The sequence below is a fragment of the Drosophila mojavensis genome, unplaced genomic scaffold, assembly GCF_018153725.1.
Source record: "Drosophila mojavensis isolate 15081-1352.22 unplaced genomic scaffold, ASM1815372v1 contig_74, whole genome shotgun sequence".
Classification (NCBI taxonomy): Eukaryota; Metazoa; Arthropoda; class Insecta; order Diptera; family Drosophilidae; genus Drosophila; species Drosophila mojavensis.
Window position 1 is genome coordinate 7,237,184 of NW_025318899.1, and position 12,893 is coordinate 7,250,076.

Consider the following 12,893-nt stretch of genomic DNA (forward strand, 5'->3'; position numbering starts at 1 on the left):
TTTAACTCATAGCTAAGCCTTTAATGATATAGCTCTTACATTACTTAATCGTATTCTTGGAATTTACTTTGAAATTTCCTAGTTTTCCTCTAATTTCCGCAGCTCTTTTTACCTCAAGCGAAACTCTTCTAAGCTGACTCTGAAGATTTGGTCAATGGCCCGGCTGCAGCTCAGGTGTATCATTATGATGATGAGTGCTATTCAGCTCATTATCGCAGTGTTAGGTTTTTTCGTCTTCTTCTTCTTCTTTCGGCTCTTATGCTGGGATCATAAAACAGCGCCAGGCAATCAAGTGGAAAGCCAAAGCAAATAAAACAATTAGCATGTCCAAAATGATATCTATATATACGCATATGAAGAGTAGTAGATAAACACTGAAAATTTCACTAAGACAACGTTTATAATGCAGCGAACAAGAGATTAATGTTCTTTAGTAGAGGCAAAACCTTGACAGTGAACACAACGCCGGAGTACAAGGTGAAACCATGGCCAAGGATCTACAAATTGTCTTGGCGGTAAGGCAGAAAATACATAAATATATACCAAACATATTGCATATATATATATATTTTTTTTTTCTATTCAAGCTCTTCTTTGTCTGTCTGGTGGGTCATGTGGTAACGGATTGCAATGTTTGCCAGACGAATCAGGCTGCCTGCATTAACTCCACCTCCTTCTACCTGTGCTTCGGAGGTATTTATAAGACTCTCGAATGTTGATTGCGGCTTTGATCGCGACATGTCTTACCATCTAGATGGCATGCCGCATACGGATCGCATCTACAACTGTCTGGAGGGCACCGTTTGCACCGCCCGCACCGCAATCTGTGTGCAGAGCAACGCACAGTGGCCGCCCAGCTGCGGCGATACCAGCAAATGTGGACAGTGTAGCGCGCATCGCAATCACAAGTTTGCCTGCCAGAGCCGAAGGACGTTTCAGATGTGCTATGGAGCGACGCGGCCGACGGGAGCGCTGGGCTTCTGCCCGCCGGGCTACGCCTGCGATGCCAGCAGCGATGTGGTCTGTACGCCCGAGCGGGTGGGACAGACTTTCACCTGTGACCTGCACGATGATCTGGTGAGCACCAGCACAACTACGCCGACGACAACTGTCACCACAGCTAGCCCCACGCCGAGTCCCACGCCTACCCCAACGCCTAGCCCCTCACCGACACCCAACTCCATGACAGCGCAGCAGCTCTGCCAGCTGAAGGCATATACAGGACTCTACGAGACCCAGCCACGTGACATCTACTGTAGACGGTGCGTAATATTAGACAGCCAAGTGCCAAATGCTCTCCCGCTAATCTTACCTTATCTTTACAGCTACATCAGCTGCTACTTCAACAAGGCAGGCCAAATAAGAGGCGTGGAATATGAGTGCTCTGCGAATGCCTATTTCGACGCGCCTACACAGCGCTGCGTTTACGTAGCGCCAGTTAATTGTACAGCTAGAGTTTAGGGTTATATGAATGTATAAATTATAATTATAAATGCAATAAAAAACATAATTAAACTAATAATGAGTATAACAATAACAACATTAATAACAAATAATAATGATAGTGATATATATAAAATAATGTATGATTATAATGACGATTACAGTGATAATTATAATATTAGAATCAGGACCTTATCAAAAAACGCGATTTAATTATATTTTGTCTCCCCATCCCTCTTTCCTCTAATAGTTTCCTGTAAATATTTCTTCTGAGTATTTGCTCTATTTCCTCCAAGTCTTTAGTACTTAGCTGAACGATCATTAAATTTACACCCAATTCCCTTCGCTTCACTGTACTGTACTGCACGACTGACCCCTACCAGGCCTGAGCGACTGAAGAAATGCTGCAGCTGCTGCCCTTTATATATAGGGAGACATTCACTCACTCGCTAAGTCGCGCTCAAATGTTGAGCCCGACGGCAGGTAGAGGTCGTGCCGGTCGAACTCTAAGTGACCAATGGGAACACCCTCTGCAGCATTGTGGCTTCGCTTTACCCGAATGAAAACTGCTGCATACATATAAACAACTTAAGTGATCTTCTGTAGTTATTCTTCGTCTCTTGATTTTGATAGGTGGACTGACTGAGAAACTGACTGTGTGGTAGAATGTAGACAGGCAGAGTCTCTCTCTCTCTCTTTCTCTCTCTCTATCACTCTTACACTCTCGCTTTCTGTCTCTCTATCACTCTCTCTCTCTTTCTCTCTCTCTATCACTCTTACACTCTCGCTTTCTGTATCTCTATCACTCTCTCTCTCTCTCTCTCTCAGTTTCTTTCTCACTCTCTCTGTCTCTCACTCTCTCACTCTCTCACTCTCTCTCTCTCTCACTCTCTCACTCTCTCTGTGTCTCACTCCCTCTTTCTCTCTCTCTCTCTCTCTCTCTCTCTCTCTCTTTCTCTCTCTCTCTCTCTCTCACTCTCCCTCTCTGTCTCTCACACACACTCTCTCTCTCACACACAATCTCTCTCTCTCTCTCACACACACACACACTCTCTCTCTCTCGCTCCCTTGCTCATTTTCAATGAGTTTAATACCAATAGCCTAGATCTAGCCTGAAATTGGCTAAACTGGCAGCACTGCTTATCAGCAGGCCATAAAGATCAACTAGATTTTACACTGATATTTATTCCCCCAATTAGATTGCAATTGCCTTCTGACTTTTAAGAGCTGCTGCATTTTAGTTTGCATTGCAGTTGCAATTCGAGATGCGGCGTCTACTCTTCGTCGTCTTCCTTGGGATTTCGCTGTGCAGCCGAGACGCTGGGGCTGCTTGCTACGTCTGCAACTCGGTCAGCAATGTGGCTTGCATCTCGGAAAGCCAGTTTCAGTTCTGTGCAAACAATCAGCCAATTGGACCCATCAACTCCTGCCCGGCGGGCAGCTACTGCACCAGCCAGTCGACGATTTGCAACCAGAGCCCAGCACTTAGAGCCTGTGGCAGCTGTGGCGAGTGCAATGAGCAAGGCGTCTTTGCCTGCACTGGGCCACGCACCTTTGCCCTGTGCCTGGGCGGTCGTCGGCCCTCGAACATGACGTCCAGCTGCACTGGCGATCTGGTGTGCAACATGTATCTGCCGCAGATATGCGGCAATGCAGCAGTGACAAGTGCCACATGCGCTGAGCAGGCAACAACCACAGAGCCAATCACCACAGCTAGCACCACAACGGAGAGCACCGCCCTGTCCCCAGACGCCTTCTGCCGTGCTTCCTTCAAGGGTATTCCCATCCATGCCATTCCCAATGACACCGTTTGCACCAGGTGAGCTTACTTTCCATAAATATATATGCTTACATGTGTATATATATGTTCCTTCTATTTGCTCTTCTTTAGCTACATCTACTGTCGTTTCTATATAAATACATGGGTGGGTCGCATTATGGATTGTCCTGCAGCGAATCCCTACTTCAATGGCTGGACTCGGTGCTGCGGCACTGTAAAAGCCACTCGTCCCGGCTGTCTGCAAGGATAAATGTGCAGCGTTAACAAGTTGAACTTGTTTTTAAACAAAATTAATACCAAACAGGGTATACAAAATACTTTTATATGCCCACTCACTAGTTCTACGAATTTCACTTCTATTAAGATAAGATATTTTCAGCTTGTGATAGCCATTAAGTTTATAGCTTATGAAGGTATGCATTATACATATATACATTATACCTTACTATAGATCTCTTGTTTACGTTTAACTCGTATTTATCTAAATACACACAATATATATACAAATATATATTTATATATTTTGTTTATAATTATGCTGATATATTTAAATACAGACCTATATAGGGTGCTGTCGCGAAGAATTAAGTATACGCACTGATGTTTTTTTTTTTTTTTATTTTGCGCCATAGACAAATGGAATCGAAGAAAAATTTCACTGCATACTTTCAGGCGGCAAATTAAAAATGACTGCCTGGCTAAGATCATTCAGGAAAGAGTTTAATGAAAGAGAAAATTATGATAATAATTATAACGTTGTGCAGCTCAAGGACAATGATAACGATAAGAATGATTATAGCTCTTATTCATTTTATTTTGATTCTTTTTATAATAAAACTAACATAAAAATAAGCAATGGAAACTGGGGCCTTCACTTCTATAAGCATTTCATATGCTAATTCTTACTCCAGGTCTACACCGTTTAGACTAAGGCTGGCTATGCCACTCGTACAGGTGGCGGGCAGCGCTGTAACGCACTTCTTGGTGGCACTGCTGTAGTAGGTGTTGCCCGGACAGGTGTACAGCTGGCCCAGCCAGTTGTTGCCCAGCCGGAAGCAGCTGACGTACTGGCGACAAGTGCTGCTGGCAATGGTGCCAACGGGAAAAGTGTCCTGGACCTGCATCTTGGCGCAATAGGCGTCCGGATTGCTAGTGGTTGGAGCCACGGTGGTGGTTGTGGTGGTGAAGGTGGGTGTATAGCAGTTCGCAGGCATTGCGGTAACGCACGTTCGCATCGTTGGGCTGAAGTACGTGCGGCCTGGGCAGTTGTATCTTTGTCCTCGCCAAACGCCACCTGACAGGTAGCAATAGATGTACTGCCGACAAGTTGTCTCCGCGTAATCGCCAGCTGGATAGTAGCCCTGGGCTCGGATAGCCGAGCAGTAGGTGTTGGGATTTTCTGGCGAGGGCGTGGCTGGTGCGGTTGTTGTTGTTGCTGCTGTTGTCGCCGGTGTTGTCGTTGTCGTTGTTGTTGTTGTTGTGGGATCATCTGCATATGAGCAGGTGGGCGTCACCTGCGTCTCCAGTCCACAGATCTGTGTGGCATTCATGTTGCACACATAGCCGGCCGCACAGCTGCCGCTTGAATTCTGGGGCGTGGTCGTGCCCAGGCAGAGGGCAAAGGTGCTAGTCGAGGTGCAGGCAAAGGTCAGGTTAGCATCGCACTTGTTGCAGTCCTGGCAATCGGCTATGGTGGTGCTGTTATTCGGCAGGCAGAGCACACCACTCGCACCACTCACGCACGAGTAGCCGGCGGGACAGCTGGTGGGTAGGCGAGAGGGCAAACCATTTGCATCACAAGCTTGAAATTGGCTAGACGAATAGCAGGTCATGTTGTTGACCGGATTGCACACGTTACAGGTTGCCTTGGCTATGGCGACCAGGCAGAGCAGCTGCAGCAGGCAGCCAAATAGTTTCACCTCAGTCGTAGACATTTTCACATTGCTTCATTCTTGGACTTCAGTTGCTTAAATATGAAATTCGGCAGCAATTTTCGACTTAACCTTGCCGAAACTTCAATTTAGATAAGCCAGAGGCAGCATCAACGTTTGCTTGTCTTATCACCTGCCCATAAAAAAGGTACTCCAACTAGATCTCATGCTCACTTTCTTAGTGCCATTCATCCGAGCTGTCTACAAGGAGAAATGCTTAGTTCCAAGAATTTGACCTCTGTTCAAATAGAAATAATACATGTATGTGACTCTTAAGGCATTTAAATATAACCTCTCCTTGACTTTCTTCTAGGGTTATTATTATGCTTAATTCAGATTATTCACATTTATTATATTGTTTATAATTTAACAACATTTTTGTCAATATAGATTATTTAATGTAACCGCAATTGCTGCTTTTTTTTTTTTTTTTTTTTTTTTTGTATATTTATTTTAAGCGCTGAATCTGTACAATGCAAGTTTAGTACCTTAACAACACAATTAGATTATTTATATAGAACCTAACCTTCTGATGTATTCAGGAGGACTTACAAATATATATTTACAAGTATCCTTAAACTAAACTTATCTAATATTTTTGGCAAAACCCAAGCGTTTTAATCGCCTTAGTGGTCTCGCAGGAAGCAATCTTCTCGCTAGTCTGCTCCGGTGTCTAGCCAGTCTGTCACTATATCGGCTAGTGTGTCTCCCAATCTGTTCCTCCACAGTAAACAGTTTCAGATCTCGATGTAGAGTTGAGCCGCGCACATACCATGGGCAGTTTGTAATTTGCCGCAATACACGATTTTGCAGGACCTGTATGCAATTGCTGCTGCCATTAGCGAAAATGAATCGTAAGTAAATATTTTGTTGCATACTTTCAGGCGGCGCCGTTTATTTCCAGTTTTATTTTTGGGTTTTGCCAAAAATATTAGATAAGTTTAGTTTAAGGATACTTGTAAATATATATTTGTAAGTCCTCCTGAATACATCAGAAGGTTAGGTTCTATATAAATATCTAATTGTGTTGTTAAGGTACTAAACTTGCATTGTACAGATTCAGCGCTTAAAATAAATATACAAAATAAATAAAATACATTTTATTTATATTTTGAACTTTTATGAAGCCATACGGGGAACACCAGTATAAAGTATGTGTAAAAGTTTTGATAAAGTTTTTTTTTTGCATACATACATATGTATATATTTTTTCATTTAAATTCATTGAAGCCTTTTTTAGACACTGTAGGGCATTTAGACCAATTCCAGACCAATTTTAACCTCATTTCATCCTATTTCTAGCTAATCATATCCCTCTGCTGTTCAGAGAATGCAGTCCTTCTGCCTTCGGCTGTTTTTATGGACCGGTTTCTCAGCATATCAGATCCTTTTTTTTTATCTAGCACAGAGCTCCTCAGTAACCAGTCGCCTGCAGCTTATATTTAATCTGCTAAATTGCTAGTATTTTATTAAGCTAAACTAATGCAATGCTCACCTCAGTCAAAATTTAATCTCTAATTAAAACATATGTACAGCACTCCATATGAAATCAGTTGCACTGCCAGAGAGATTGCGTTTGCCTTGACTGTGAACGAGAGGGGCCATGGCCAATAATAAAATGCGACAAGCCATGCTCTCAGCCAACCACACTTCATTCATATAACGGCACCGTGCGTAAGCGTGCGTAACTCGTTTCGGTCATGTTGCAAAATGTCAACGGGGCTTGGCAACTGAGGAGACTTGACTAAACAGCTGCTTAACCAGGTTGACAAATGAAATGAGAAACTTCGCATACTCTAACATGCGCAACTAATATAACAGCGAGCAGCCACGTTGATCCGACTGTTAAGTAACAGTTCTGTGTGAGCTCTGTTATCAGTTATCTGTTTGAGCGAATTCGAGTGAATATCCTAAGCTATAACTAAATTACTTTTAACTTCTTCTCTTTCAACTATTTCATGTTTAATCTGGAAACCAATATACCCGCTTTTTGTCACTGACTTCCCATTGAGTAGTAAAGCATATGATAGCTATAGAAATACCAAGACATAAGTCAATTCTATTGGCCAGCTGCTGGCCCAGAAACGAGTTCGTTTCGTGTTTTTCTTTTATGGATGAGTTTTTGACTGCGAAATGCCAACTTGATGCCACAGCAGTTGAACTGAACTTGACACGATTTGCGACGCTGCTTGCCACAGCGGGTTACGGATTGTTGCTGCAATTGTTGTAGTTAGTTTGAACTAATTGAGGGCAGTGCAAGTGCCAAAGTGACAGAGCTTAAGTCATTACATTATGTCATTGGTCATTAGCTATGGCCCATTAATCATGCAATCCGTTCATGCCCAAGTTTCTCACAGTGCTGCGATTTTTTTTTTTTTGCATGCAAACATCATAAAATTTGAAAGTGTAGCTCGAAATTATAGCGTAGAACTGCAGCTCAGCACGGCATCAATTTGGGGCCAACGCCTCGAGAACGTGAACAAAACTAAAAGATCATTTTTTTGAGGTGTGTGGCTTGGTCTAGTGTCTATTGTTTGATTTTAGAATTTTATTAATAATAAAAAAAAATAAATGAAGCAAAAACAGTTTGAATTGGCACTCAACTTCCTCATGCTACTATTTTAAAACTCATTAATTTTTTACAGTCTATGTATGTGTATATAATTATATATTTACTAGATGGAAACATATGTGGATATGTATAATAATTAATTTTATTTTTAATTATTTATTTTTATTTTTTTTTAATATATTAATTAGATAAAATACAGACAACAAATTAATTTTACTACAAAGTGTCGATGGGAACGATGTAAAAATGTAATACTTAATTTTATTTTTAATTATTTAAATTTTTTTTTCGGAATTTGAAATTTGTTGTCCAAGTCTTTTGTTTTGTCCGCCAACCAGTTCATGGCAAGCATATAATGCAATTGCTACGTCACAGCGACTCTAGCGACAGCAACTGTTGCTGGCATGCATTGTTGTTCATTTACCCACTAACCCACAATTGCATTGGATAGGCGCTTTTGCTCTCAACTGGCTTTGCCTAGTTTTCCCATTTTCATTCACTGAATCTCTGAGGCTGCAGCCACACCCAAAACTGATCGAGTTTACCAGAAGGCAAATGCAAGAAAGCGAATTCAAATTGACTCACGATTGTTTGTTTTTTGTTTCTTTCCCCCTTTTCAAAGCTCCTTGCAGGGGGCGATGTGTTACGTGATGCAGTTAGATTGAATTCATGATACTTGCGAGGAGTATAAAAAAAACTAGAGTTGCCTTTTAGACAAATTTAAATATACATATATATTTTTAGTTCACCTCAATTGCTCAATATTAATATGCCATGCCGGAAGCAATTTACAGTCACAGTCTGGGAGAACAGCAGCAGGTAGCCAGTATTGCGAGAGAAATACATATGACTAACTCTTGTTGCTTACTATGAGTCATTTTGGGAGCATATACTGTTACAAATTGCTGAGGCTCTCAAGGCATCTCTAACCGCGCCTTGTGCTGGACTGAACCCTAGTTAAGATTATAATAATTCGCAGCCCATTAGAGTTTATTCTTTCTTATCAATGGCGCACTGTAGAGCACCCTGAAAGTCCCCGCTGGCTGTCAGCTAGCTAGCCAAACAGAAGAGAGCAACTCAAACTTGGCCAATTCTCCAGGGCGTTTTACGCACTGGACAGGCCAACTTCAGCTTGTTGCTGTGCTTGGGCAAACTAAATACAGCCAGGCTGACTGCTGTTGGTGTTGACACCCACCCACACACACACACATTCACACGCACACACACATAGAGGCAGCATAACTTCAAGTGGTGTCAAAGTACACCCAGAGAGCCCTCAATCTGTGATTATGGCTGCAGCCGCAGCCACACGTCAGTTGTGTAAGCGATTGCCAACAATTGTTGCTGTGGTTAACGAAACGAGAACGTCAACAGTGGTGTAGTGGTGCAGTGGTGCACTGGTGTCACAGATCATAAGAAGCGGCATGCCACAAAAACCCAACAATTGAGACATGGCAAATATACATTTGCCTGCCTGCTCAGATTCATTTACATTTTCACTTTCATTTTCACATCATCAGCAACAACAACAACAACAACAACCAGAACAATGAGTCAAAACAATTATGTATGAAATGATTTTGATACGGATATACGTACTAACACACCCATAAGGCGTTTTGTTATTGACCCGTAAAACACCTCTGAAAACGATTAAGCTTTAATCTTGTCGGCACTGTGGTCAATCTCTGTGGCATTTCAATTCGTCCAAATCGTTTCACTTCCATTCGTAGCCGCAGCTCAAGGTCACTGCGTAGTAGACCAAATAATCAATTTTAAAATTCCCAGCAACTAATTGGAAATAAAACGAAGAACAATTGTTAAATTCAAATTGAAGAAATCAAATGAAATAAAATAACATTTTAATGCCCCAATAAGTTACCCATTATAATTTATACATAATTATTTGAATTCATAGCCCGCCGGCTCAGACTACCTGAGTGATCTGATACAATTGCTCAAAAGGCCATAAACCATTTCTATGCTCGCCGAGAGAACGAGTCACAGGCAACGATCTGTGTTTGCTTTGTGTGCACTCGGCATCAACTTGGAGCTCTGCTGGAGCTTCTGTGGAGATGATGAACCCGCCAGGTAGGCGAAGAGCCTAGGTTGCCATGCAATCGCAATCGTAACTAAGTCAACAATTGTTAGCGTGAAGCACCCGCAGCTAGAAAAGTGTATATGACCAAGCTTGAAGTGTTTACAACCAACACCCAATCGCAGACAGCATCCAGCATCTGTCTTAGACAAAATCACGAGGGAGTCGATTCGCTTTCAGGTAGGTCTTTTCCACGAATCCGGTTGCAGCTGTGGGGCGCGTTTATTCTCAGCCTCTAACTTGATGCATTTCGCATAGACCGGATCTAATGCGAAGCGAGACGCAAGCGATTACTGCACGGCCTGCATAATTAAATGAAAAGGAAACGAACAATATGGCTAGACTCGAATACCAATTGGAGCAACGGCAGCAAGAATAAACACGTTGTTTGCGCAAAATTTGTAATTGTCATTGTTGGGTCTCTCGTTGCTGTCAGACCGTCCAGTCTAGCCGTCACACTGTCCAGCTACAACAGCTGCTGCAGCGGCTGTAAAGCTATCTACATATATATTAAGTGTTGCATATGGTTATTTTTATGATATACACAATATTTTCTTATAGTTATTCCAAAATCCGGATTGGTTTTTTATTCATATTTTGAGTATGGAGTATTGCCATTCCTGGCAACATGAGTATATAAAAGTGTTTTTAAATGGTTTTATGTATGTACAGTGTCGGCCAAAAGTATTCACCCAATATTTGTTTGCTACAACTTAATACTAAGGCTGCAAATGGCGCCAAATTTCAATTTGAATATTACATTTGTGATGGAAACAAAGTGAAAATCAGCTCGTGGATTTAAACATATCATATGTATTATTATATATTTTATATAATTTTTTAAATTTACTTTAATTGATCAAAATGTAAATAAGTATAACTTATGTAACAAGTATTCCTTGTAAATAATAATTATAAATATTTTAAATTTTATATTTAAATAAAAAATATATAAAACAATGAACATTTAGTCGTATTTCCTGTGCATTAACTAACAAACATTCATTAATGTGCAATGCAGAGCAAAGCTAAGATAGAAACCACAATAACAGCAACAACAAGAGCAACAACAAGAACAACAACAACAACAATAACAGTTGCAGCAGCAGTATCAACAGCATCAGCATAAGTTACAGCAGCAACAACAACAACAACAGCACTAATAACAGCAACAGCATCAACTGCAACTACAACAACAACGACAACAACAGCAATAGCAACAGCAATAGCAACAGTAACAGTAACTACAACAACAGCAACAACAGCTACTAAAACTACAACAACTACAACAACAGTGACAACAACAACAGCAACAACTACTACTACAACATCAGCAGCAACAGCAACAGCAATAGCAACAGTAACAGCAACAACACGTTGGCAACTGTAACAGTAACAACAACAACAACAACAACAACAATGCATACACTAGTTACTTAACTCAAAGCGCTGACAGAACTTCACTCTCGTTTTCAAAAAGAGCATAAAATAATTGCTAGACAGACAAACGTCGGCGTTGACGTTGCTATCGTCATCACAGTTGTTGTTGTTGTTGTTGCTGTTGCTGCTATATCAACTTCTTGAGCTTCACTTGCAAATAGCAATTGTTGCTGCCAACGCTGCCGTCGTCGCTGCTGCTGCTGCTGCTGCCGCTGTTGACCGTTCGCTCACTCGCTCGCTCGCTCGTTAACTCGTTCGGCTTGACGTTGCTCGTGTGTCGTTTGGCTTGATCGCTCGGGCGTTGTCTGGTGTATTATAAAAGCGGCTTTCGTCTTGGTTCTAGTCATCAGTTGAATCCAGCTCAACGTCTCGCATACACGCAACAAACCACTCGGACTTTCGTATCCTTAAAATGGCTTTTATCAAAGTGAGTCCGAGGGAGAGTGCTTGCACAGTGCCAGCCCGCAGTATTGTGCCCAGTGTCTTTATGTCTATGCTATAATAATTGTGCTCTATTTGTATGTATGACAGTCTTTGATCTGCTTGGCTGTCGTCAGCGCCGCCTCCGCCGGTGTCCTGCATGGCGGTCATGGTCTCTATGCCGCCGGTCCTGCTCTGGCCTACGCCTCACACGGACACCCTGATGAGGGCATCGACTATCATGTAAGTGCTTCGCAGTAGCTGTGCGAGAGGACTCTTATTCATGATCTGGCACCTCTCTTGGCAGGCCTATCCCAAGTATCACTACAACTATGGCGTCGCCGATACGCACACTGGCGATGTGAAGTCGCAGCATGAGGTGCGCGACGGTGATGTTGTGAAGGGCTCGTACTCTCTGGTGGAGCCTGATGGTTCCGTGCGCACCGTGGAGTACACCGCTGACGATCACAACGGCTTCAACGCAGTCGTTCACAAGACCGCACCCACTATCCATGCTGCCCCATTGGTTGCCCACGCTCCTGCCATCACTCACCATGTGTCCGCTGCCCCAGCTGTGGCTTATGGTGGCTCTCTGGCCGCTGCTGTGCCCGCTTACGGCTACAATGCGCATGCGCATCTCGGCCACTACTAAGGAAACCACATAGAGAATGCAATCGACCACCCCCACCTCCCGCCACACGCCACACCACGCGCCCCATTTGTCACGCCTTTTCTTTCATATTTATTAAACACACGTGGACACCGGCCTACAGCATCGCCTGCTCAATACTCAAGTTACTTAGTAAATGACTATGAAACGCGCATACGTAACCATCAAATTGCATGCCTCTTGCTCGCACATGCGCCGTCTCTGTCTCACGCATACACCCATAGACACTCACGCACGAAAGATGATCATGAACTGGAAGATGATGATGATGAACAGTTGAGCTCCACTAGGAATATCCATACACAAATATAAATTGGGAATTTATATTTTGTAACATGTCTCATAATTTCTGCCTTAATACTTAAGTTTTCATTGAAACTGCGATAAAATGCTATAAATATAAAATGTACTGAATTACAAAAATCCAAAACAACTAGTTTTACTATATCAAAATTTATATTTATATCATTTGCGAGAGGCTTTCAAAAGCTGAATGTAGGAGGAAACCTATAGAGATTTTCGTATTACTAAACACTTTG

The 12,893-nt window shown here is 42.3% G+C and overlaps 4 protein-coding genes across 4 annotated transcripts; 3 read left to right on the plus strand and 1 right to left on the minus strand.

Moving 5' to 3' along the window:
- Positions 1-406: 406 nt before the first annotated feature.
- On the plus strand, positions 407-1,519 carry LOC6581686. Its single transcript, XM_002007372.4, has 4 exons — positions 407-515; positions 588-693; positions 755-1,262; positions 1,326-1,519. Exons 1-4 carry the CDS (start codon positions 486-488, stop codon positions 1,459-1,461), a joined length of 780 nt encoding a protein of 259 aa, XP_002007408.2. The 5' UTR covers positions 407-485; the 3' UTR covers positions 1,462-1,519.
- Positions 1,520-2,696: 1,177 nt separating this feature from the next.
- On the plus strand, positions 2,697-3,734 carry LOC6581687. Its single transcript, XM_002007373.3, has 2 exons — positions 2,697-3,262; positions 3,335-3,734. Exons 1-2 carry the CDS (start codon positions 2,709-2,711, stop codon positions 3,471-3,473), a joined length of 693 nt encoding a protein of 230 aa, XP_002007409.1. The 5' UTR covers positions 2,697-2,708; the 3' UTR covers positions 3,474-3,734.
- A 282-nt stretch (positions 3,735-4,016) lies between these two features.
- Positions 4,017-5,180, minus strand: LOC6581688 (mucin-5AC). Its single transcript, XM_002007374.3, has one exon. The coding sequence runs from the start codon at positions 5,155-5,157 to the stop codon at positions 4,126-4,128; it is 1,032 nt and encodes a 343-aa protein (XP_002007410.1). The 5' UTR covers positions 5,158-5,180; the 3' UTR covers positions 4,017-4,125.
- A 6,429-nt stretch (positions 5,181-11,609) lies between these two features.
- On the plus strand, positions 11,610-12,784 carry LOC6581689 (cuticle protein 7). Its single transcript, XM_002007375.3, has 3 exons — positions 11,610-11,691; positions 11,796-11,927; positions 11,992-12,784. Exons 1-3 carry the CDS (start codon positions 11,677-11,679, stop codon positions 12,334-12,336), a joined length of 492 nt encoding a protein of 163 aa, XP_002007411.1. The 5' UTR covers positions 11,610-11,676; the 3' UTR covers positions 12,337-12,784.
- Positions 12,785-12,893: the final 109 nt, after the last annotated feature.